This window comes from Neopelma chrysocephalum, unplaced genomic scaffold (assembly GCF_003984885.1).
Source record: "Neopelma chrysocephalum unplaced genomic scaffold, ASM398488v2 Primary Assembly neopelma1_23, whole genome shotgun sequence".
Lineage (NCBI taxonomy): Eukaryota > Metazoa > Chordata > Aves > Passeriformes > Pipridae > Neopelma > Neopelma chrysocephalum.
In genome coordinates, this window is record NW_020897691.1 from 16,919,517 (window position 1) to 16,947,205 (window position 27,689).

Genomic DNA, 27,689 nt, shown 5'->3' on the forward strand with positions numbered 1-27,689 from the left:
TTCTTCAGGGTTAGGGCAAATGCTGCTGTAAATTTAAAGCACCTCCCCTAGGTAAATCAGCATGTTCAAAACCTTTAAGGAAAGAATGTAATTCTTCTTTTCAAGAAGTAAAAGACTGCTCACTTCATTGGAATTGGACTCACATCAGCAACATATTTGACAATTCATCATCTACATACCCCTATCTCCCATCAGTCAGAAGTGACAGTGGGTTATACTTGCCAGTATAATAAATGATGATGAGCATTTTTACCATGAGGGTACCTTGAATTATGATGATTTTATTTTCAGGAGAAGATACTTCTCAATAGAGAAAAATGAAAGAACTAATGCGGTTATCAAGAAAATATATTCCTACAATACTCAGAAATAAAGTGAACAGAAACAAAATTAGTCTAATACTTAAAATAATAAATTAATAAGATTTTATTATTTATCAATCTGCTTTAGCTTTTTGATGAAGAAGATTCCACAGGTTGCCCAGAGAAGCTGTGATGCCCCAGTCCTGGAAGTGTCCCAGGCCTGGTTGGATGTGACTTTGAGCAACCTGGTCTAGTGGAAGGTTCCAACCCTGCTGTGGCAGAGGGATTGGAACTAGATGATCTTTAAATATCCTTCAAGCCCAAACCATTCTGTGATTCTATCTCAGGATGCTGTACCCATTTTACTTAAGTTCTGTTGCACAAACTTGCAATTCTTCCTTTTTCTTGCAAGAGTAAACAGGGGAGAGGTTGAAACTCATCTGAGAAGCCGCCTTCTTAGCAAGTCATTGTAAACTCACATTATCTTAGTTCACTTAAAATTTTATTTGCTGCAACTTGCTAATAGGCATTACAGGTGTATGGCCCAGGTAAGACTTCTGGTGGTCCAGCTTCTCTGATCCGCTGCTGACAGTTGCCCATATCATCTGTTTGTTTCTGAGGAAAATGAGAGAACTTCCATCTTGGAATACCCTGTCCAGATAGGAACTGTCATATTTCTCAGTGCTGCTGACTTCCTTACAGAGCATTAAGGTTCATATTTCATACACTTGATTATATGTAAGATGCAATTATCTGGACACTGTTTGTGTCTGAGCTCAGATGCTTTTCAACTACATTAAGGTCAGTTTTTAATTCTTTTTTACAATATTCATCTCAATAGGTGCATTCAGTAAATTAAAATCAATTAATTTCCTCATTTTATAGTTTACAATAATTCAGTTTTATTGTATTTTCATATACTCTTAGAGCACAAATCTAACCCTAGTCATATAATTATTCAATTTGCATATTTTTATTATCTACTCTGGTGTCTATGTCCCAGCCAAACTAAATAATCCCAATATTTCTTATCAAGTTGTATCTTGTTCACAGACATCCGAAAATCAGGTCTTTTTCATTTAAGTGTTTAACTCAGTATTTCAATATGTAATTTTTAAGCAACAACTTTGAAAAACCATCAGTCTTATATCAAACATCAGAGTATCTTTATTCAGTATTTTTTTAAGTCTGTTTCATGCAAAAAAGTCCCAAACAAAACAAAACAAAATTCAGCATTAAAATTATGCCGCATCCAAATCTTAAGATTGAAATATTTCTAAATTTAGGGAATTCTAGATATTCACTGTGAAAAATTAATGTAGCCAATTCCGTTTTGTGGGGGTTTTTAATAAAGGGCAAGAAAACCCTCAGACAATTCTTCAGAGAACAGGGGTACATTCACAGCAGAATATTTATGGACATATATTATCTGAAATATATTTAAGAGGAAAATAGTTAAAACTCAGTTCTACAGAATTTATCACATGAATACAAAATCATATTTTTTGTTGATCCCCATACATTCTCCATTAATTCTGGCTCTGTGTCATTAAATATCTTGGCTATTTTCTTTTGTAGGGGTGCTATTATTGCTATATGTTATATACAGCAGCAGTACCTACAATTCCATCAGGAATTAACACTGTATTATATTAAACCTGTCCAAACAAGTAGCTCAAAGGCTGTTTGTGTTCCAGGGAATTCATATTTTAGAATGGGGTGTGGAAAGGAAAAAAAATTACAGTTATGCTGTCGGGCCCAGCTAGTTCCTCTAACCAGCTGAGGAAAAATGGTGAATACTTAACAATCCTCACACCCTAAATTAATATCCTATTGAATTGATGTTTATTAAAAGCCTCTTGATACATTTCTTTCTTATTGAAAATTCCTACCAAATACAAGTGCTTTTGGATGTTTAAGGAAAGTCTTCAACATAGAAAATCCTAAAAGGAAAGAGAAAGGAATTTTCATCTCTCTATCTCTGGGTTGAAAAAGTTTCAGAGAAGGAGGTGATTTGGTATTGTTCTGAGTCAGTTTGCTCTGGCCGAGGAAATGACGAGAAGGAAACTACTTCCCTGTCTCAGGAACCATGTGGTGTTCCAAGATAAGGCAAGCACTTACTAATTCGAGTCCACAAGCAGGAAATGTGATACATCCATTTCCTTTCAGGCAAACAACACTGTTCCGTGGCAGCACAAAAGCTTTACTTCTAGAGCAAAATCTCAAACCTTCAGAAAACTATTGCTTCTCTGTGGACATACCATTCTATATTTGCTATTTGGATGTTATGGATAGAAATAGTACAAACCCTCCAAATGATAACACATTGCCATCAAAATTTTGGGGTAAGGATATTTTTTTCTAGAATATTGTTAAAGTACATATTGATATTTTTTGGTGATTGCCTTAAAAATACCTCTAGATACTTTCAAGCCTCATGTTGGATGCAAAAAGTAATGAATAGATTTTGTATGTCTTGCAGTGAAAAGATTGTTTTCCAAATGTTTCTTCGACAAAGTTTTATCATGTCTTTAAACTAATCAAGACAGCAGGAGGTGCCAGGGCAGAATTGATTGTTTCATAAAGTTCATTACTGAAGGCAGTTGAAAAGGTGTCTATTGACTTCAGTATGTTTCAGATCAGGTTGACATTCTCAACCGCTTAATGGATGTACCTACACAGCAGACATGATCTGTTTCATCTTCTAATGAAAAAGAGATAACAAAAACTAAACATGTTGCAACCTTTGGAATAAAGCCTTATTCCTCCAAAATAAAAAGTTATTTGTAGTTTGTTGTGGTGCCTCACGATAGGATTTTCCTTATTTTTTCCTCAATGTATATTTTGATTATTATCTCTTATGGCTGTTTTCTTTCATCCAAATCTGGGAATGGTTCATTAACTGAAATATATAGTGTGAGGTGGAAGTATATGTTATACTGACATTCATTCAAGGTAATTAGATTAATTGATTTGATCCTAAAGGATTCTCTGCATCTGCTCTGGAAAATCTTTCCCTCCAAAAAGCTCTATTGCTTGCTATGTTTGACATTAACATGTATTAGCAATTAGCACTAGAGTGAATCATATGATCTGGTTTTGTCTATTATATTATTGCTATTGATGATGATCCCTCCAAGAATCTGAGCACTATTTAAAACCAAAAATAATATGCATTATCAAAATAGGAGTTTGGTTGCATAGAAGTGCCCCAGGAAAAGATTGGGAAAAAAAGACAAGAGGATGGAAAGAGGTTTGTTTTTTTTTCCTTAGCATAAGGAACAAGAATCTGCTGAATGCCATCTGTGCTTCCTGCAGTGACACATGTATTTTCCTGCTAAGAGACCACAAGTAACTCACTTAATTTTTGTGTCTTGGGCTGAAGACTTGACATCTTTGATAAATACTTACAGATTAACTGAGGAAAAATTACAGTTATTACTGTTTCAGAATCTCTTATTGTCTAGAGGTTGTCTACTGGACTCTGAAGAACAACAATCAATTTTGTAAAATAGAAACAGATGTAATTCTAAAATGGCTCTTTCAGAACAAAAATTTGCTGCATTTCACAACACCGAACATGACACACAAGAGCTATCTTATTGCTGAAGGGGCCGGCAGCTCCTTTCATTGTCATTGCCCATCTGGCTTGCCAGGGACTGACATTGTACCCAGCCCTGATCACATCCTTTTTGCTTTGACAGTAGATGAACCTCAGAGCTTGGGTTTTTGTGAGGAGCTTGCATGATCCTTTGAAGGGAAGATGCCTCTTAGATTTTTCTTTTTTTTCTGATAGATTTTAGAAGAGGGAATAGCGTTTCCTCTTCCTTTCCCGTAGGCATATGGTATATGGTAGACTAGGAAGGGTCACTGTATAGCCTCTGTCAGAGGACAATAGAGACAACTGACAAAAGATCACTGTGTGGAGACTTCACTTAAAATTATAGAAGTGTATTTTCTGACATCCTGGAAATACATGAATTGAGGTAAAATAAAACTACACGTAATAGATACAAATAAAATTTAGCTCTTTATTAAATGAGAATGCAGTACTTGAAACAGTGATTTTTTAGGACTCCGCTTACAGGCTATTTTCTAAGACACCCACCATGTAGTGCTGTGAGTGTTACTACCTTACCAAGATGCAGATGTGTGACTTCTCAGCGTCTTCCATGGACTCAGCCGAAGTGTAAACTCCAACATGTGTGCAAAAGTTTGATGCGAGGGACTTCTAAGAAAAAAAATCAGTGCTGTGAAAACAGAAAAAGCAACTATTCATAATGACATTTGATCTCTTACAATTTTAAAAATCATTTATTGTCTAACAGCTAATTCCTTGTGCTGGAAAATAAACAGGCATCCTGTTTTCTAAAGCTGTCTAGTTTCCAGTGGTATCTTCACACAATAGCATCTTAAAAGTGACTAAGAATTTTAGAACAGTGAACAAACTAAACTGTCCTCCTCTCATTTATGTGTTACCACACATAAATCTTTTTACAATTGTTCCAGGCTAGTGGAAGTGTGCATGAATAAAGCTATGTAGATAAAATCGAGATATAAACACCTCTATATAGGTCATTCTGTGTAAGTTGTCTAAGTAGCATAGATCCTCTCTCTATACTCATGCAGATCTTAACAAATAATAATATTAAAAAATATTAAAAAATAATTAGTACTTTTTTTTTGCAAGCTCTTCATGCAATCAGTGACAGAGTGGAGAGACAATAAAATGCTTAGCTGTAGATCTTGCAGGAATTCTTTGAATTCAGACATCATCAATCTTTAGTATTTTTGGAATGCTAAATTATGCAGTGGAGAAAAACAGAAGAAGCAAAAGAATAGTTTTCCTGGCCTATAATCAGTTCTTCTTAGAAAAAAAAAATTAAAAAAGAATATTAAACTCCTCTTCTGGTTTAAATTCATGAGTTTTATGATAGAACTCCTGGCCCTGTCAGCAAATATTCTCTGTGTAACATGTCATAAGCACAAAATCGGAATCCTGATTCTCATTTTGCTAGAGCTGTTCCCTACTACAGATGTTGTGTGAAGTCTCTGTAGATACACATACCTGTTTCAGATAAGTTGTCTGCAACTTTGCAGGAGTTCATTTCTTTCAGGTGTCAGCTTTTGTGAAGCTATATAACTGCTGGTCACCCTCCTTTAAGTATGTACTTCCATAGTATGGTACTTTGGGAGACGTAAGAAGAGAAGCACTTAAAGCCAGTCTCTTCTGAACTTCATCGCTGTTGATATCACATGGAACTGTAGACAGAGAGTCTGGATTATAATTTTTATTGCTAGTTTCAAAACGAGGTTTAACAGTAACTGAGTGAGAAATTAAGATTTGATACCCATCCATCAACTAATAATCTCACTTTTTACTGTTTTAATATAGTCTTTATTGAGTTCTTCTTGATTTATAAGGTAACAGTAGGAGCAAAGATGTTTCCATTTAAACCAGGAGTGCATTTCTTGCAGTTCCTAAAAGCATTTTCAGTTGCACAGAAATGAATACAGAAATGTCTTCAAGACAATCCTGTTTCTTCAGTGTAAATAGTAATATAATTTTAGATCAGGAAATTCATATTAAATGATAAATTTGATCAATATGACATCAGCAGAGAGAAAAAGTGTAAGCAGATTTTAATCAACACAAATTTAGATCCCCACACGATCCTTCAGCCTAGTTTTACTCAGGTGTCTATTTAAAAATGCAATATTTAATACCTCAAAAATATTGAGAACAATTTTTCTTTTCTTGAATCAGAATCCAGGGTGTTATTTGTTTGGTGTGCAGAAATAATGCCATATATCAGCTGGCTTCCAGCATTTTAAGATTGCAAACTGGTTGGCGCATACTACAAGCATTATCATTTGGATTTATAAGCTACAAAAGCACCGATGTTTTTAAATATGTAAAATTTTGCCTTGTCCCTCCCTCAACACACTGGTCTTCTTCTCATTAAAACGTGTCTGTTTGTTTGAAAGAAGTCAGACTGCATAGTCTGCTGGAAATGATAGTCACTATGGATGAGCATATTCTAATGTCTGACGCTGTGTTTAGCGTGTTACTGGTGTAGCAATAATCATGGTTAAGGACTTTGTGTCATTCTCTTTATGAACTGGAATAATACTTGTGAATGGCAGCACTGATTCAACCAGTAACACAGCTGTCAGACACTGCAAAGCCCAACCTAGACAGCCATGGGACCAGATTTCTTTTCTGGGATCCTTCATGGGTGGCGGTCATAGAAGAGTAGAAGCACAAGCAACAGATCCAGCCTGGTTCTTTGCAAGTGACAAAAGTAGCATTTGTGCTGACCTGTGTGGTGACCAGGTTAAGCATGTTGGCTTACACTCTGATGTCTGTGTCAGCACATTTCCATCATACCCACTGCATGGCCTATACTCATTCCCTTTGCTCCTGTTCATACGCTTTGTACCCTTACCATTCAAACTTTAGCAGCAATAAATAAAGACTCTAGGAGCTGCCTCAGCTGTCCTGCTGGAAATGAGGACACAGAAAGACTACAGTTTGGAGCCAGCTGTGGAGCACTTGATGGCAGATGTGGCAGTGGTAGTTTCTACCAGGCCACTTATCTTTGTAGAAGTTTGATGACTGGAAAAGACCAGTGTCTTCATACCTGAGTTCCCCAGAGGGCCTTTAACCTGGCATTGCTAGTATCTCAGAGGACTTCATTAAGCTGAAGGTGCAATTCCTTTGCTGGCAGAAAGGAGGAAGTGAAGGTGTGACATTGAAACAGTTATAGATGCTTTACACCACTGGAGATTTTTTTCTTAGTAGAGAAAACCTTCAAGGTTGAAGTGGAAAAAAGAGAGAGGAAAACACAACAAAATCAGAGTTTTGGGTTGAGGTGATCTATCAATCCCATGGATGTATTTCCTGAATTGCTATTTTTCTTCTCTTCCATTACATTTTATCCCTTTTCAATTTTTCACCCTAGTGTGCGTTTACTTCCTGGTGTTTTAATTCATGACAATGAGACAAAAAAATAGAGTAAGGTGATTGCAGACACTGCATCAACTGGACTTTTTACTTGCAGTTGGCCTTTTTTTTGTCAATTCTCTGTTATTTGGAAAACCCCAGTGATTTTAAAAGTGAAATACTTGGCAGCATATCACACATTATAAGGAGCTTATAGCACAAGGAATAAATGTCTTTACCTTTCTGCAGAGTCTTTAGGTTAGATCACTGACGCCTGCAAAAGTTTGGAAATGGGATGTGAACAAGTGAGCTTCTTGCTTTTGAAATTGTTCTGCTAGAGTCAGACAACTTCAGACTTTACAAGCTCCTGTTGTTGGAAGCAACCCCAATGGGAGAGTAGAGAGGGGGAGAGGCAAAATTCTTTCTTCCAACCTCATAATGCAGTACTGTCCTGGTGTTTTAGAGAATAATTCCTTCCAGTCCTTATCCAAAATAATGAGACACTCCAAAATGATAGGTATTCTTCAGAACACAGAGACCTAAAATGATAGAGCCTTTTTAGAATGCAAATATGAGTATTGCCATAACAGAAAACACCACACTGTATTTTTTATGACTAGGTAAGCAGTTCTCCATTCATACAGACTACTGGGGATAAATAGTGGATATTGCATTCCAGTGATAACTGACATTTCCAATTTTTGATTTCTTTAACCTAATTGCCTTTTAGCATTTAGTTAAAACATTATACAAACAACAGATAAAATTACCCAATAAGAACAAAAACTAAAAGCAAGCCAAATTCATCAATATGTGGTGAATGAGAGAGAAAGGAGCAGAATGGTCTAAGCAAATGTTATCAGAGGAAGGAATGATCCATATTGATTTGGTGAAGTCAAACGTATCTGAAAGAATGTATCTGAGTTCTTTGGTCAGGAGCGTGTACTAAGACCTTTCCCATGTCACAGATTACCATATATATATATCTGTAAAATGTAGTCTTCACACTGAATCTGCAGTTCCCCATCGGGCATACACTGACAATATTTACAGCAACAACTTTCCTCATCACATTTCCCAGAGTGCTTTACAGTACCTTACAAGGCTGCTTAACAATTGAATTTCAGAGTCTGGCTTCTTTCTCATCAGGGACTGATCCACAGCTCAAGACTTACTTGCAGCTCAGAGGTTTACCTCGTGGTCTATGATACTAAATGCCTTAAATCATTAAGCAGACATTGAGCAGTCCCCATCATGATGGAGTTCATAAGAGATCCAATTGTGTGTGAACAAACCTTGCTTCCAACTCCTCATCTTTTCCAAGTGACTACATGGCTCATACTTCCAGATTTGTCATTATAAATTTTCTAGAGTCCTGCTAGTTCTTTACTGCTTACCTAATTTTCCATCTTCTGACTAATATTTTCTCCCTTACTCATTCACGCTGGAGTCTTTAAAAATGGCAAAATTTGTATATCTCCAGAGCTACCTTTCCATACCCTTAAGACTTCTAATAAGAAAGAGCAGCTCGTCTTTCATTCCTATCTCACAGCCAGGTATAGCTACTCATGGAAGAAAAAAAACTTGTTTTGAAGTGTGTATAATACAAGTGCCCTCACTGGTTTGTTCTAGTACCTGTCAGTGGCATGTGAACTTGGGAAACCCCATATAAAAGTAGCCTAACATATAAAATAATACATAGGAAGGAGAGATGCATTTCCTAGTTTAGTCAGACAGCTCTCAGAATTTGCACCATGAAATGGCCAGGAAAAATGGTTGAAAGCCTTGGAGTCTTTTCCCTTGTTCCTTAGACCAGAAGATATTGATCAAAGGGACTAATTAGAGCATTCTTCCTCTAAAATATGTGAAAAATGTTGTCTGTACTAGAAAATCCAATTTGTGTGAATGGTGTGAGTGCATATTATATGGTATGGTGCAGAAAGAAGTAGAGAACTCCTAAGCCTCTTTGTGTCAGTCTGGTATGCACAGACTTGGGGCTGCAGATTTCCCCAATTCTATCAAATAACATATCTGCAAGCATACCTGGCTTAGTACATGTGTAACCATATTGACTACAGGTAATGGCAAAATAAAGCCTCCTCACACTCCTGTAAGAAACCTGCTAACAATGTGCAAAATTTTTGTCAACTTCAGAATGTGTTCAGACTCCTGAGGCAGGGTTCCTAACATGGAGTAGAACACCTTGATTTTTCCCAAATTCACTGAGAAACTAGAATTGTCTTATTTTTCCATGGTCAACTTGGACTTAGAGCCAGCTGGATTCCCTCAAACTGTTTGTGGATATTAGCATACTGGAAGGCAGATTTTTAGTTTTGTTTCCAGAAGAGAAGGTAGACGGTTCCTCCGCATTTCAGGTCCCTATTTGAAAACCAGAGTGAACTTCCCTGTGCTGTTTCACAGGAATGTTCTCAAGAGAAAGATGATGAGGCAAAATGTGACATGCAATCAGATAGCAAGATATTTCTGGCTTTGCAAATGCTTCCTGTAAACACATTGAGTTTTCAAGTATATCTGTCTGAGAAGCAGATGTACAACACAGATATAAAATATGATACATTTAAACAACACTGTGAAAGACAATGAGATCTTTATGGCGATGTTACATCCTTGAATGTTTCCCTTCTTATTACCAGCTTTAAATCTAGTGTACCTACATGTTCTCCCTCTTGCTCCTCAGTGAAATATTACATAATAGTGAAACCATATTTCCAGATTACTTAACAAAATACTTAACCTGAGTAACCTTGTTCATATGGATGACTAATAATTGCAATGTAGCTGCATGGTGAATTTGCAGGATGTGGTGGTTTGAAAACTCTCAAGGATCCAATTTTTAAGTTCAAGCCCCCCTCCCACAGTCTGCCCCTGTGAGAGGGTTTAGTGATGGTATGGACTTGATATCTTTTTCACTTCATGTGGAGAGTTTTCAGACAAAACACAACCATTCGTTATTGGGGGAAGGGAAAAATATTTACAAAGGTTTATTTACTCACACCTATATATATATATATATATATTTACATTGAATTCAATTCCTCTTTTCCTTCAATAAAAGTCCAAGAAGGAAAGAGAAAAGTCTTTCTGTCACTGCACAGGCCACAGTTCCTTTGTTTCGGTTTTTTGTGGCACTGGTTAGTGTCCTTCATTTTCCTAAGGCAGCAGATTTAAGTGTGGCAGTCAGGATTTTGGTTCTTACTTTGTGGAAATTCCAACCCCGAGCCCAAGCCTTCGGGGATTTCCTTGTAGATCTTCACTCCTCTTGGGGTAGAACATTGAAGGCAGCTTTCAGTTCAGTCTTACCAAAGCTCTTTTGCTCTGTCTCAGCTCGCTAGCACGATAGAAGCAGCAGCAGCAGCAGAGGGCATGGCCACCTCCCCCGTGTTCCATCCTGGCTCAGCTCTCAGAATGACTCCGGGTTTCTGGGCTCCTCTGTCTCACTCTAGCTGCTGCTGCATTTTGGGACTCCCTAAAGGTTTGGAAGTCCACCCCTCCTCTTCAACAGGTCTCTGAGTTTTGGGAAATTAATACAGTCTTACCCCAAACCAGCTCTGTTGAGTTTTCCTCTGTTTTGTTGCCAGCTCTCCCTCCTGCAGGAACATCTCTGCGTCTTTCAGCCGGCTTCATGTTATCTTGTTGCTACTGGCTATCTTTCTGGCTTTCAGCCATCGCTGTCTGTTCAGGACTGCTCCGCTGCCGCTTTCAATGTTTTCTGCTGCTGACAGTAAGGAAATTCTCCCACCTCTTGATTACGGGACCCGGTCCAGCTTTGACACTACACCGGGTCTCCCATAGCCTCAGCTGGGGCTGGGGGCTCTTGGCCCCCAGAGGGGGCTCACTGGCCCCCTGCTTCCTTGTGGTTCAGATCATGGCTACCAACCTACTAAAAACTACCTCACCACCTTCTCTTCCGTTGCTGTGGGTATGTAATTTCCGTAGGGCGCATATGAACCTTTGATTGGTCTAGTATTACCAGTGGGGCAAACCATTACTGCCCCGGAGAAAAGATTTTTCAAACCACCACACAGGACTATGAAAATTCTATGCAGCTCAGCAGAGTTTTTAGGACAGGGGCCAGATTTGTTTTTGTTGCAAATACTACACATTGGGACCTCAGACAGACCTTGAGAACACAGTACACAGGCAAAACCAAATAATGTCCACATCAGTAAAACTCAGCTTCACCTATATAAGAACTGAGACAGACTTTTTTTTTTCTTCACGTATTAGAGAGGGCTGTAGGATTGTGCATCCTCACAGGCCCAGCAGCATCAGAGTAATTTTGCTGCATGGCTTCCAGAGTAATAGAGATTTCCTCTAACTAATGGCAATTGCTTTTTTTTCCACTTCAGATGGAGACATAAAAAATGTCATATATAATATAAAAAACTATGTTACTTCTCAAGTGAACAAGTAGACAGAAGCTGATTTAAGTATTCCACATAATTTGGACAATGATCATGGTAGTCAGAAGACTGCTGAGGCAAGTGAGACCCACATATGCCACCTTTCCTCTGCCTGAAGCCGTTAAGATCTCTGCAAGGAAGACATAACTGTCCTATCTACCAGGTCAAGGTCACCAAAAGATCTTCCCCTTTCCACTTGCCTTGCACTGACTTGGGATGTGTCACAAGGCAGCAGCAGAGCAGCCTGGGCCAGTGACTCAAACAGGACACAGCTGTCATATAAGTAGTGGTAATAGAGAGAGCAATGGCAACAAGGGTGTAGGTTTAACTGAAGGAAGATAAAAGATAGCATGTGATGGTGAGGCATTAGTAATGACAGCAAATGTGTTTGAACATCAGCCCTTCGGTGGGACTGATCTTCCCCCTCTCAGCTTCAGAAGAATCAGAACCATGTTTCTGTTCCCCCTCAGCTGTGTTTGAGAAGAGCTGATTTGTATGCAGCTCTTCAGTTGGACTTCTTATGCACGTCACAGTACTGTTTGCTGGAGCTGTTTGCTGGAGCTGTTTGCTGTGTCCCCGTGCTTGATTACCTTCTGGTATTGCTACAGAGAGCCCGAAGCAGCCAGGGAAGAGATGCTCACTGCACGTTCTAGTGCTACTTATGCTGGTGCCAAACTATTGTAGGAAGCCAGCACTTCCTCAGTGGTCCATCAAGGACAGGAGTCAAGGTCATATGTCAAATCCAAACATACTCTGCCCATGCTAATTTCTACAGGAGACAGAACGATGCCATAGCCTTACACCGTGTTTTATTTTTCAGCTAGATTTTGCAGGTACCATTTTGTATCAATTACTAGACTACCATTATTTAGTATAAATCCTACTTAAAAATTTATCAGATAAATCATATACTGTCTTCTGAAGGGCCAGAATTATCAAAATATCCCAAATTTAATATGACTATGCTTATTTTTCTATCAGTTAAGTAAAAGATTTGATGAGCACATTAAAGTTTTCACTTCCATTACTGAAACAGAGAGGATTATGTCAATAGTTAGACCCTACATTTAGGAAGTTAATATGTAAATACATTCCAAGATCTTATTGCAAGCCTGTCAGAGAGATAAAAGCGATATTAATGATGAACATTTTTTTTTCATTGCCTTTATTCTGGCAAGCCAAAAGAAAAGAGTATTACTGCGGTTGGATGAAAGCAACAAATTATATCATGAAGAGATCAGTCTTATTTTTGCACTCTGCCTATTCAGAGCATGATTTCTTCCTTGTATATAAATTATTCTTTTAAAGTGAGTCTGTCATCCTCAGGCTGTGTTTTGTTGCATCCTAATTAAGGCTTTCCCGCTTTCCCCACCCCCCTATACAACCATTGATTGTCAAATACTTCACCATCTTTTGCAGGAAGGACACAGATCTGAGTTAAGTACAAGGAAGAGGCAAAGTTTCTTCAGAGTATTATTTAAATATTAATCAACCATACACACATTTTAACAATTACTACTACTGTAGCGACTGATTATATGGTGCTGCTCGTTGTCACATGAGCTGCCAGAAGCATCGTTCTTTATCTACCAAATACAGAAATCTGGTCCTTAGGAAACAAAGTGTATTACTTCTTCCAAGCACCACACCAGTGAATGCGTTGGCATGTGAATGTGTCACATAGTAAAAGCATCTCAGTGCTGTGCTTTCTCCCCAAGACCAACGCCCTGTAGCTGCAGGCTCAACTGCTGGAGCCTAACAGTGTTCATATTCACACATGCTAGTCTCAGCATATTTTGGGTGCAATGGTTCTGACTTAGTTCTTCTTGTAGACCTTGTTGAAGGAGAATGCTACATATTTATACACAATGTCCCATTTTACCATTGTAATTTGTTTATCCAGGAGTTAAATGAGTTTGTAATATCTATTAAAATCTTAGTGAGCCAAATGAGTGCCTGGGAGCAGTACCATCTCCCTTATACAGAAGATGGAATGAGATATCCAAAATCAAAAAAGAAGAGCATGAAGTCAAACCAAGACTCAAGACTGAACATTTTTTATTAGTAAGATTATCTTCATTTCATAACCTTATCCTTTTTCCTGGGGAAAAAAAATAAAAAGAAAATCAGAAGAAAATACTATCAATAACAGTTATTACAGACAATGTAATTTTCCCCTGCTTTTCAAGGTAGAAGCTTCACTTCCTATAGAAGCTTTAACCACAGTTACTTATTCATATTTTGAAACCTATTGTATTGTACTCAAGTTTATACCAAGCAGTCCTAAATTATTCTCCTAACATAATTTATTCCCTTCCACTTGAAGAGTTAGAAAAGAGACTAATGTGAAGTTGATTTTCATGTGTTGAAATTTGGACAATAGTAATTTAAGATTTATCTGTTAAATTACCCCAACCAAAACTCCATCAACAGTACAAAAATATACAACATTGTAATAAAATAACATCTAGGAAATTTTCAGCAAAATAAATGGGGGAGAAAAAAAATAGTCAGTTCAATGTAATGCATAAACTCCTCTGGGCTCTAACAAATGCTTGCTGAGAAAAACAGCCATGGCAATTTCTACTTTTCACCAGAGGGCTCTGCCTTGTCTCTCTGGCATCTTATATGCATAGGACAATTAATTGTTTTAGACATTTGAATTCACAATCCAGCATCTTAACACACACGTTTGACATGTTTGACCATTTAACTGACATCTGTTAATTTTAAACCTTTCACTTTTAAAAAACTGTGTTATATTGATACCATCTCTCTGTCATCCAGGGTAATGGAAGGATGAATCAACCAAGCAGACATGTGGCTTCTGTGGAAAGTGCATGAGTTATGCAGGCAGAGTATAAATAAAGAAGGAAGCCATTGATGGCTCTGTTACTTGAGAATTGTAGGAATCTCTGGACAAGCAGGACCTGGCCCAGCCTGGTGCAAATATAGCCTCTCTGACAACACTGGCTCATGTGGGAAAAACATCAATAGCCCACTTCATACTGAGTCTCCAGCCTGGATCATCTGTCCTGTGTCAACAAGAGTTGAGTAATACCCCAGATCAGTGATCATCTTACTTAGAAATTATGCCAGCATTTATCAGCTCATGGTTGCACAGATTCTTATGACTACTACTTAATTGGGTCTCCTAACCCACACCAAAATAGATATTAATAGACATATTTGGTACAAGAGAAATCTCTTGAACATCAAACTGATTGTTGGTCACCCAGGAAGTACTGGGACAAAGAAAGATTAATTTCTGAACTTTAGGTAACTAATTGAATATTACAGTACAACCACATATGAGCATACTTCTGTATTCTCAAAATGCTCACTACTACACCTGTCTCCAGAGGAAGACAAATATAACAGGAGATTTTTTTGCATTACTAGATGTAGCTCAGATATTACTGCAGTGACAAAAATACAGATCACTCTTCCTGCTCCTTGAACACTTGTTTACGGGACACTTTAGAACAGTTTTCAGCAAAGTTCACAAACAACTCTTCTTTCCATTCTTCAACTTCGTACAGCTTTTTAAACTTCCGCCTGAAGATGTGTCTGGGTCAAGCACAGACAACAGAATTACTGTGGAGGGAGTGAGGATGATTTCAATATATTCCTTACCCCACAGTCTTCCTGGTAACCTCAAATCCTTGTGCTTTGTTCTAACCCTGGATGACTTCTGTTTTCTTAAATGAAGCATATATACTTCGGTATTTCTTCCTTAATTTTAGGAATTTTAGGAAATCCTGCTTAATTTTAAGATTTCATTCCAGTCACTCATGCTCTGTTCATACATGAAGTCATTTATTCTCAGGTGTAAAATATTTTTATCAATAAAGTAATAACTATAATGTCATATTGCACTGTGGTAAATTGTGATTTAGTGTTTGATTTAGGTTCATGCAGAGGCCATATAGCTTAGTTCTGGGTTTGTGAGGTAGGAAACAATGCCTTGCCAGAGGATATTTTGCTGCACTTAGGGAAAAGATCAGAATTCTTTTACTGCCTTTGTAATGCATTAGGAATCATAATGAAACAACATGGTAACAGAGTTTCTTTCTCTGTCTGCCTCAAGAAATCTTTGCTTTTTGCCATATAGTTGTGCCAAAGGTATTAAATTAAACATGCTGACATTTCTATCTTAGATGTTTCCTTCTGGTTGTTATAATTACTCTTTATTTATCATTCCAGTAAAAACCAACTGCCAGGGGAACATCATTAACTGTGAGTTGGTTTTTGGGATATTGAGATGGTATATTCCATTCTTCTGACTTTTTATCACAATGAATTATGGTATTAGTAAACAAAGCAAATGTACTCTGCTGCAGTGAGATCATTCTGGACATCACTGTGGATGGCAGGAAATATGACTTCAAAACCAGACTTAGCCTCGTGCTCCTTCATGAGCACAGAAGGCCACAAACTACTACTTTCTGCCACTTTGCAGAAAGCCACAAAACTACAAGCTTTACTTCTCTAAGCTTCTGAACACTTTTTCTGTGCCTCAGTCTACCTTACTTTCAAAGCCTCAGCAAAATGCTAGTCTTAAGTGTTTATGGCAATCCAATTCAGAATTTTTCTTATTTTTGAGGCACTATGAACGTCTCTGCAATCTTACATTGGAATGTTTCTTGCTAGCTTTTTCTGACACCTTGTTTTACTAGAATGAAGGTGGTTTCTATATTGTTTAGATTTCCAGCATCAATTTCCAGCAGAGGGCAATCTTGTTCCTAGGTAGGTTGCTTGTTTGTGGCATTAACCCTCTGATTAACAGCCCACCCCTCCGCAATTAAAACGTAAAGTTAATCCAAAAGCATGGAGTGCATTTTTTTTAACTTGTCATTTAACTAATAATCTCTCAGATTTTTCAGATTTGAAGCCTATTAGCTTACTCGATCGATGAAAATATTAGAAACTGCACCAAATGACGTTAGTATGGACCTTGAGCTGTCATCTGTTCTATCTTCTTTTTTCAAGACAGGATTGACTATATTTCAACTCTTGACTGATGTTGCTTTTTAAAATCTTTTATGGGGGTAGATGCACTACATACCTGGACTATCTATCCTGGTTCTTACCCATCCTTATATATAGAAACTTATTTTTTTCAATTTCCTTTGCTCTGTTTTAAACCCAGTACTTATTTTATTATCTACTTTGGACACAAAAAACAACAGTTTAAGTATTAGCTGAAGTGGGAGAATTGCTCTCTGTTGCTGCAGAAAAGAATCTTGCAGTAGCACGGGCTGAATAAAACATCCCTTTATCAAGCTGTGTCTGAATGCAGAGCTCTAATATTTCTGGCAGCATAACTGTCTCACTTATTTTGTTTATTAGTACTCATGTCCTGCACAGTCTGCTTTTCTTTCAGCTATTTTCCCCCAACCGATTCTGTTTTCCAGATGCCCCCATCCCCCAGATGTTCATTTTCTGGACATCACAATTTCCTGAACCACCTTGTGCAGTAGCCTGTCACTCTAAGTTGTCTCTCAAGAGTCATGTGTGAAGTTTCTTGAACTTTTGTTATGACTAAGATCACAGCTGGTTGATATTATGCAGCAACTGATTCACCCACCAAACTGAATCATGGACTGTCTACAAATGATTAATGAAAGGCTGTTTTTCTAACACAATTAGTGACAATCGGGAAGATAGTAATGTCAACGCTTGTGATATACCGAGAAATTGCTTCTTTGAACTCAGCATGACAAAAGCAGTACTGGAGTTGGCTACTGACACTAGCCTTAACTTTAAACTATCTTAATGGAGTTGATAGAAATGGCATAAAATTTCAAGTAGTTCAAATCACTTCAAACCTTCTGTGGTGGGAAAAAGTGGTGTCTCTTTTGGGTAGGGTATATTTCCTTTCCAAACTTGCTGCCGGGGATGCATGAGGAGCAATAGCTGTAGCCTGTCAAGCTTAGAGATGTGCATTTACTATTTTTGGGGAATACATTCAGTGCAGGTAGGTCGGTGTGCAGCTGCAGAGCGAGCTGGAGGTTGAGCTCTGGGGGGCAGGAGCCTGAGCCCAAGGCGAGAGGCCGTGAAATGCCGACTTTTTGCATAACAAAGAACCTGGGCTCCTGTTGCCCAGCCAGGTGACAGGACACCCAGAGACACAGCAGGAGCCGATGACCCCAAGACTTTCCTGCCCTGAGACTGTAAGGGCTTAAAAGCCCAGGCGTTCCTTTGTTTAGGGTCCCTCCTTGGAGGCACACAGCTCGAGCTGTTATTTTGTTATTTTATTATTTAGTTATTGTGCCATGATTAAATTATTTTAAGGATCTAGATGTCTGAGACTCTTCTATGGGAAAGCTGGTGTCGAGCCGGTAAGGAAATTGTGTGTGGGGGGGGTGTGTAGCTGCAAAGGGGCCTCGGTCCCAGCTCAGGTGGTACGAGTGTGAAGCTGCAAAGGGGCCTCGGTCCCAGCTCAGGTGGTACGAGTGTGACTGCCAGAATGGCTGCTGCATGGTCAGACAGGGAAGTTTCCTTAACACTGTAGCTGTTAGGAAGATGCTATGAGTTTGTTGAAACTTTAATGGACCCTGGCTGCTCCTGTCTTGTTTTGCACAAAACAGACTGTGTTATTAACATCCCCTGATGTCTTATCTGAACCTCACTTGAAACCTGAGACATTGAGATTCCTGTAAAATAGTGTCTGAACCATTATTACTATCAGGTTAGTAGATTTGTCGTTTGTAAAATGCAATTCATGCTTTAATACACTAGCTGGTGCTCTATGCTAAGTTGTGCAGTGTTCAGGTATGAATTTCCATACTTGTTTGTATGGTTTTTATACCTGCTTTTGTCACTGGGCTTTCATTTTTAGAAAAATTCATTTTGAGAAAAAGCAGCTGAGATGATTTTTTCATGTTTGAGATGAAACCCTCTACTAGTTGTCAAGGCTTTTCAGCTTTGGGTCAAGGCAACATGAAGGTGTGTGTGCAAATGTGTGTGCATATAGGGAGAGGAATCCTTAATAACTTAAACAAGTTTTGAGTCACTGGCGTATGACATCACACAAAAGAAAGAGAGCTCACAAAAAATGTAAGAAGGAAAGAAATAAAATGGAAATAAATTTACAATTCTAAAATTTTGATTGAAAATATAAAAATTGCTCTTTTCCACTATATATCATGCCGATATGTTCTGATACTTCACATTACTAACACAGATGAAATCAGTGAGCTTGTATGTTCTACATAGAAGCTTGCTGGAGTCCCCATGGAATAAAGTTTTCATGTCAGATACACAATGTCTCGTTCTAGTTTTGGGCTGGTGGAAAAAAGAAAAGTAGGAAAATTACTCTCAGATGTTCAAGTAAATGAACAGAACCTTGCTGTAATGTAATACAAGTAAAACATCTCTATAGCAAGCTGCGTTAGAATGCTTAACAATGCCATTCTTGACTGACAAACTACCTTACCACTTCTAATAATTTTAAAATAAAACTACTGTGGGTTTAGGAATGGCACTCCCCAGTTTAATGCCCCACTCCTGCCTGAGACTCCCAAACCAGATGCCGCTTGCTTGCTCCCCCTCCTTTTCTTTCTCCTTCCTGCTCCAGGGATGGAGTTGAGAATTGGAGGCACAAAAACGTAAGAATTATCGGTTGAGATAAGAACAATTTACTGGAAACAGCAATGAGATAAGAGAACGAACAGTAACAGCGAGAGTCCTTTCCTTCCACTCCACCTGCTCCCCAGCAATGTTGTAATGGTATAGAATAACAACCTAGACACAGCCACATGGTTCCAGGCTCCACCCCCCTCACAGCTACTGCAGAAAAATTAGCTCTGTTCTGAATGAAACCAGGACAACTAGTTAATTATTTTCTTTGAATAAAAAAATAAGAACAAAAACTTGCATCTCCAAAATATAAAGAAGATTGCAATATTTGAAAGTCAAGTGCTAGAAATCAAATCAGATGTGTAGGTATCATCTCGCCCTATGGGTGTTTTCTGACGTCTTGTGCTTAGCAATAGCATGAGCAGAATGGATGCTCGGAAAGCTGACTGGTTCTTTATTAGCTTTATTAGCTAATATTGGCAAAAATGATGTTCAAATTTGTCATATGTGCACAGCCTGACAAAAAATGCTTTTCCATTTCCCTTTCCTTTGCATTCGGTACTTTGTCCTCTGTTCCTCTGCCCCACCCTGGTTGTTTCTCTGAGATGCTCTCATTGAAGCTGCTACAGCTGGTTTTGAAAGGTAGTACTATCTCTTCATATACTTGGCCAGCTATAAAGTTTTCAAATGCATATATTTGTAGGCATGGGAGAAGGAAGACCCTATGCCCACCTTAACTTTACACCTTGGGAAAATTATCATAAAGGAATAGGAAACAGGCAAGTCAAAAGGATTTCCTGAGTTCAAGGAATAAAATGCTATTCCAGTTCATTGTAGCCACAGCTGAGGGCAAGAGGAGATTCCTTAGGAAAATGAATCCCCAGTGCAAATGTGTTTTGAAATCAAAGCGGTGGCTTGCTATCTGATGTGGTTCATATACCTGAAAGGAAAATGAAACTCTCACAGAAGAGATTCACGTAGTATGTCTGCAAGCAACCTGCAACCCTACATGACAGAAGCAGGATACTCCATCACAAAAAGCAAATAAAGATTTTGGGTATTTCAGGAACTGAAAGGGACTGTGTTGCTGTTTTTTGGTGAGGTATACCCCAAAGCGAGGAAGAATATAACATAGCCCACTTCTGAGAAGACTTAAAGATTAGTATGGGCCCTCTTCAGTTGGTCTTGCTTCAGATGTCCAGGCTAGATGGGAAGAACTTGCTTCATGCCAAGTGCTGGGAAAAACATCTTATCAGCCAGTCTATCATCTTTACTAATAACGTGTCTAAATTCCTCCTGTGTGGATTCTATAGAGTATTAAATGCTAGAGGTTTAATCCTATTTGATAGGATACAAGCTATCACTTCAAACATATAGTCCATGGAAAGTTATGAAATCTTTAAAGAAAGTTCCAACAACCAAGGAAAAGCTTGGTACAAACCTGTAGCACTGCATTTGTTTAACACTGCGTGCAAAAATGAGAGAGGAGGGAACAGAGAGTCTCCAGAAGGAATTGGGATAGATATTGGGCTGACAAACTTGTTGACTTGATGTTCAGATCTGGGGGTAACATTCAGATGTTATTGGTGTTACTGTGGGTTCTGAATTTCAACTTTTTTTGCATAGTCACATTAGGAGCACTGTAGACAGAAAGGTAAGGTAGCTAAGGTACCCAGTTTCTTTCTTTCCTTATCCTTTAATTTCTGGCTTTGTACCCAAAGTCCTCCATTGTTGATAAAAGCCTTTGTCCTTCACCTTAGCTGGTGCTAGATGTGAGAGTGGAGAATTGACTGAGGTAGGGTACCAAATCTTTTCAGTTATGACATAATCAAATAAAGCAAGCAGTGTGAGCAGTCTGAGAAACGTACAGATCAAAACATATTTAGAGGACTAGCACCTGGGTAGTTTTTGTTATTGACAGCATCCCTACCTTATCCCCAAATCTTTTTTTTTATTCCTTTCCTTAAAAGCAGAGCACAGAATGACATGCACAGCTCCCAAGAAACTGTAAGATATTAATGGCCTCTTGGGGGACACTGTGTGTCAGTATCACGCTGACTCTCCTGAAAGGCTGGTTCTGCTCCGGCATTGCCCAGATTAAGAAAGAGAAAAACAACTCAGAGCTCCCATCAAAATCCCAGGTGCAGCAAGTCCCACTCTGCATTTGATCTTTTTCTCTGTTTGAGAGTATTTTCTCCAATGTACCTCAGGGCTGTGATTGCTGGACATTTTAAAGAGTAAATCAATTGGCATAGATTTACAACTCTTCAATGCAAGTTTTTAGAACTGAACTACATTTCAGTAAAATTCATCCTCTGCAGGGAGTGAGCAAAGAGCAAGTTTGGCCTATTAGTGTGACCCATGGTTCCAACTGAAGTCAGTGAGATTTTGGAAAGAGAAAAAAATTAAATGTCTGTAACCAAAGGGTCTTTCTATAATAAGAACCGAAAGGATTAAATGTAGATCCAAATGGAAAAGCAAGCATTTGGTTGCCTATATGGCAACCACAATAATCAATGTAAACTCAACTGAGTTTCACGAGGCAATAATTTTATCCTCTATTTTGACATTCATATATAGAGATAGAAAAATAAAAGAACTAGAGAAGTAAAAGAAAATGAAGCCATTATCCAAAGGGATAATTGTCTGTGCTGTACCTTCAGCACAGGAGAACAGCACGTGGGAAGGACTGAAGAGCTGCACTCAATACTTTTGTCAATTCCCTCATCTGCTTTTAACAGTGTGAAACTCTGGTTTGATTGTGCAGGTGGTGAAAATTATGGCTAGAGGGATGCAGGGACAAATCCTCACCATGGTGCATGGCAACCCCAGAGCCAGGTACGCTTTTGTGGCTTGCTGTGCTTCTGCTTCTGCTCGAGGCTGCAGAGATCCCCTTCACCAGCTGAGAGTCCAAAGAGTTACAGGGGTATCGGTGGCAGCACAGAGACCTGTGTCTGGGGGATTCCTTGGCAGCCTTGAATATAATAACCTAACTAGCATTTGAGCTGAAGTGCAAAAGAAATCAGCACAAGAAAGGATTAGTTCTTGCTCCACTTTCCCGTAGCCACACAGGGACAGCAGTAGGGGTACTCAGACTGCAGCTCTAGTGCATGGGAAACACTGTCTTCAGGAATCCTGGGATTTATTCAGCTAGAGGTCACCAAGTCCTGGCTCTCCCTTCCCACCTTTGGGAATATGAGTAGGAACTTGCAGTAACAGAATGTATTAAATCCAATAAAATGTCATAATAAGCTATTCTGACCAAAAGGGGCACAGTAAGTTCTGCTGTGTCTCTTAAGATGTTTTGTAAAGGGCAGAATCACATTGAGTTTGGGAGAGTAAGGCTACTTATGGTGATGGAGCTCTGATCTACAGCCAAGAGTTGCACTGCAGGAGGCTGCCTGTGGGTTCTTGCAAAAAGCAGACGGGACAATGACCCTTTGCCTTTAGTGTGCCCGGTAAAGAGTTTCATAGTTATAAAATTGAGGGCTTAAAGAAAAATTGTATTTTTGGATCAAGTCTGATCCATGTCTGAATGAAAGCACAACAGTGTTCCTGAGAGGGAGAAGTTCTCTTGCCAGTATTTATTTGAAAAGGATAACAGTTATAAGCCTACCTGAAAGTAGAGTTTACAAGCAAGGAACAGTAGGATTGTATAGCCTTCCAAGTATGAAACACATCACTAGCAATTTTTCACTGAAGGAAGAAAAGTAAGAAGGTAGATAAGGAAGACAGTAATGACTACTTCTTAAAGCACAGTCAACCAATGATCATTTACATCTCCCCTGTTGGAAGCAAAGGAAATATTTCTTTCCCTGCTCCTGCAGTGACATGCCGTAAGTTTAAGGCTGACTTAAACAAAGGAATCTGTTCCCAGGTGCCAATACTGGGGTGCCTCTGTCTGCAAGTCAGTCCTGCTGGCCCTGCCTGGCACCTGTCCTCCTTTCTGCAGTGTGCTGACTGCTCTTCATAGACATCCCTCAGGCCACTAACTCTCTTTGCCTCTTCAGCAGCTGCTTTAGCCATGTCCCACAACTCAGATTCACTGTCATTATTTTGGGTATTAGGAATGACTATTTGCGCATTACCATAAATTCAGGGGAAACTTTAACAGCTGCTACCTTACAAGAAAATTCTGAACCTAGTCTCATCTTGCCTTGTTCGGGCTCTAATGCCTGCATTCCAGCCCTGGAGTTACTACCTTCTGTTATGGTGATCAGCCAGGCACAGTGTCATCTGGCCTGTGCTTGGGTATGCTGAAGGAGTTACTCACCTTTCTCTATCTAATGAATATATTTTCCTTTTTAACAGAAATGCTTCACAAATATGATTGTACAGCACGGACAGAACAAACATGTTTCGAGTTGTCCCATGAATCTTTTTTGCTTATTCCATCTTTGCTCCACCAGTTGTCAACACAGTGTTCCTTCTTGTTTGAGATCCCAGCCATTCTTGAATTTTAAGGGGATCTATAAAGGTTTTGCATTCATTTTAGGCCTTATCCAGGATTACAAATATATCTCTGAACTTTTTAGACTAGCAATAAAACTGGTGCTCAGTTGCAAACTAAGTGAAGTTTTCTGAAGTAACTGTCTTCTTCTTAGAAAAATACAAGGAAAAATCAAATTCCTCCATCCTAGGAAACCACATGGGAGAGAAAATAATCCTAGCCATGGTTTTTTTATTGTTGTTGTTGTTGGTTTTGTTTTCAGATCCCTTAATCCTTGAAAACATTTCTAAAAGAGCTAGAAATTTACTTTTCTGAATGGCAGATTAATACATCCTTAAATTGGGCATTGGGGGTAGGGAACATTCAAGAGACTTAGTATTACAAATGCTTATCTCTTACCATAATAATTTAGGATATAATCGTTTACATTAATTATTATGAGGATTTAAACTATTCATTACTCAGCAGTAAAAGACTAGGAAGTGTTCTCATTTTGTGATAAATACAGGGCTTACTCCACTAAGAACATGGCAGAAGGCGCATCACTGTTTTAATAGGTGGATTTGTGAACATGTATACATAGAACATAAACATCTATAAACAGAAGGACAAGTCTGCATAAATCCACACCTCCTATTGCCCACAGAAGCAAATACTTGGCAGTTTTATAACACACTTTGGAGCTGGTGGGTGGCTGATTCTGGTAAAGGCTAAAGACTTTCCTTTCCTTGGTACAGAAACTGATATTAAATGTAGTGTTATTTTATGGGTGTTGTTGAATTATGCAAATGAAACAAACAAGCAAACAAACCAAAAACCATACACACAAAACCCCACAAAACACTAAAATACTGTATAATAAGACGACTTTGAACTGCTGTGTTTGTGTTGTGAAGTTCATGCATTACATACAGAGGTCTAAGGTCTTGTTCATCTTTTAAGGAGGCTGTCATTTTCGATTCATTTTCTTGCAGGAATATCCTTCAGAGTTAATGAAGTAACTTTGGTGTTCATTTTTGCTGTATTTCAGATGAGATAGTAATAGCCTTCACAGTGTCCATGGTGATCGGACTGGTGATTGGAGGGATCATCTGGGCATTGTTCACTTGCTTGTCCCGTCGCAGAGCTAGTGCCCACATTTCCCAGGGGAGCCCCTCAGCTTTCAGCCGTCGGTCTAGACCCTCCTCCCATGGCCACACTACTGGCAGGACTGGATTTTACCGCAATAGCAGCTGTGAACGTCGGAGCAACTTGAGCCTGGCCAGCCTCACCTTCCAGCGGCAAGCCTCCTTGGAGCAGGCCAACTCTTTCCCCAGGAAGTCGAGCTTTCGTGCGTCCACCTTCCACCCTTTTCTGCAGTGTCCTCCCCTTCCTGTGGAGACGAACAGTCAGCTGATCACCCTCACTCCCACAAATACCACCACAACGCTTGTGGGAAGCACCACCAACAGCTTAAGTCGACCTGAATTCCACTGGTCTAACAACAGCCTCCGCATCTGCCACTCCACACAAACCCCACCTCCTGCCTATGAAACCATCATAAAAGCTTTCCCAGAATCCTGAGCTACATCCTTGCTTCAAACACACATGTGCATTTTAGGAGGAACCTCAATTATCTCAACAATTTTTTGTGCGTGATGAAGATCTCTGAGAAGTCTCCAGCTGTAGTTGCAGAGGGGACAGACCCGTCAAGAGGCGGGTGGCAGTGATTTCTTACAGTACAACATCCCACTGTCTGAGAGACCACTTGTCTTTGCACTGCTGGCTTTAATTTACTGCTCTGCTGTATGCTTGCATATTTATAGTGTTGTATCTTTAATTGCAGCCATTGTCTCTTTATTTTAGAGGGGAAAATGCTGCTGCATAAAAGCTAGATCATTTCTTGAAGAAACAGATAATGTTAGGGATTACTGATACACAGTATATCAGTGCAAATTTCACTATTCCTTTTTTTTTTTTTAAGAAGTTCTAGTTTCACGTTTTCCCAAGGATGTTACATTTTCAGAGAACACTGCCCATTACCCACCTTCTTTCTATAACCCCAGAAAAGCTTCTGTCTGAGGAACCTTAGATCCTGCCTGTGATTATAGGCATCCTGTTCTGCTGATTCTAAGTGAGCTGAAAAGACTCCATGTTAGAGCTACTTCTATAAAATTCCCCACAGTGTGGGAAAATTAGTGAAGTATATGAAGCTTCACATAGAAAGAAGTTTTGAACAACATATTAAATGCATGATAACAATTACAAAGAATTTTCTGCCTGCAGCCAGCAGAACAGGTAGTCCTATTTTAATACCCAATGAGGCTGTATGGGCAGAACTGCTCATGTTTCATTTTTCTAGTTCTGATTATCCAGATAAGCAGCATGAATGACAACTATTTTTTAATTAAGTTTCCTGACTTGCTATGGGATTACTCATTTCCTTATTTCAAATTGTTTTTCTCAAATTGTACAATGTTTAATTGTTTCTGGCGAATTATTCACTGAAATCTTGTCTTTCACTAAAGCAAGATTTCAGACATCTATGGCTGAATACTGGTATTATATAATGAATTGGAATATGAAGATAAAGATGAAGTATTTAGTTGAGGGTTACATATATTCTTGACTTTTATATGTGTATCATGTCAAGCTAACCCCTGGCTTAGTAGAGACTAATTGCATTGATGTGACAGAACATTCAGGATTTGAAAATAGCACAGAAAAATGGGACCTGAAGTAGGTCTTATTGTATCAGTTTCCTGTTAAATATTTCATGTTCAAATAAAGAGTAAAGAATTTCCGCAAGTAGAGGAACAGTCCTACTTGTCACTTACAGATAAGCCAATTGTTTCTAAAAGGCCTGGGCAACTACCATCCACAGGACTCCTGATTCTGAGGGGGCTTTTGTAGACAGAACAAGTTCTCATCTGTCTTCTGGGAGGGACAAAGATTCAGTAGCTTTTAAGAATGGGCAAAATGCATAAAATCTTACTTTTCAGGCTTTTAGAGACTGGCAGTGTGTATCCCTTTGCTGAGCTCAGCATCCTTCAGGAAGCACTGGAATCGATTTCTGAAACGCAGTATTCCAGCCCAATATCAAACCATTTGCAAATAATACTAGAAACATTGAGCTTACAAGCAATATTTATGATAAAAAATATTCCTCATTTTAAAGGCAAATTATTTTGCATATATTTACTGACTGGCTTTCATTGTTTTATTTTTAGTGTACATTTTCCCTTCTGGAGAGATATATGTCATTGCTAGAGGAAGAATCATTTACAGAGTTTACAGAGCATTTCACTGCAGACACTGGATTCTAGCACACCAAGGACTTACCGATCAGACTGTAAAGCTGTATTTGGCTGATGAGAGGCTACAGACTTAAAATAATAGTCCTCTAGAGAAAAAAGATTGTGTTATTTCATTCTTTTTTTTTTCATTCAGTGGTTTTCTGAGTCTGGTGAACTTAACTGCATGCACAAGTATGTTCATGGTGTCCTTGCTACAGAACAGGTGATGCCGGCTATTCTGACCTGCCTATGAAAAGTAGAATTCCAGCCTGCTCCCTTTGCTTATTGGGTTTGATGGACTATGGAAGATACAACTTGGCCTACCACGTGTGTACCCAGCTGGCCAAAACTGCTTGTTCCTTGAGAGTGAAATAATTTTAGATGAGTAAATTCTTACTTCTGGATTGTAAGTGCACATTTCATTACAGTAGAACTTTCCACAGCATATTATTACTCATATTACACTGTATTTAGTAAACAATGTAGAAAGGGAAGCTTAAATGTGCTGTATTTCTTTTCCTCCTGAAATCTGTACCCAATATCAAAGCATTTTTATGTGCCCTGAATTAGGGAGATTAAAAACACAGATTCTTTGGTGCATAATCAGTCTGATTGTCAGATGCCTAAAACTTTTTTTCACGACATCTGAAATGAATGTTTTACAAGCATTCTGGAAGCTCCAGAATGTGAAATAAAGTTAGATGCTAT

The 27,689-nt window shown here is 38.8% G+C and overlaps 1 protein-coding gene across 1 annotated transcript; it reads left to right on the forward strand.

Annotated features, from left to right (window-relative positions):
* Positions 1–2,476: 2,476 nt before the first annotated feature.
* Positions 2,477–27,689, forward strand: MYCT1 (MYC target 1). The gene is made up of 2 exons (XM_027688539.1): positions 2,477–2,647; positions 24,737–27,689. The coding sequence occupies exons 1-2, from the start codon at positions 2,590–2,592 to the stop codon at positions 25,267–25,269; spliced, it is 591 nt and encodes a 196-aa protein (XP_027544340.1). The 5' UTR covers positions 2,477–2,589; the 3' UTR covers positions 25,270–27,689.

Coding starts and splice junctions, on each gene's coding strand:
- MYCT1 (XM_027688539.1), top strand. CDS start 2,590: ATGGATAGAAATAGTACAAACCCTCCAAATGATAACACATTGCCATCA. Junction 2,648..24,736: donor ATTGCCATCAAAATTTTGGG/GTAAGGATATTT, acceptor GCTGTATTTCAG/ATGAGATAGTAATAGCCTTC.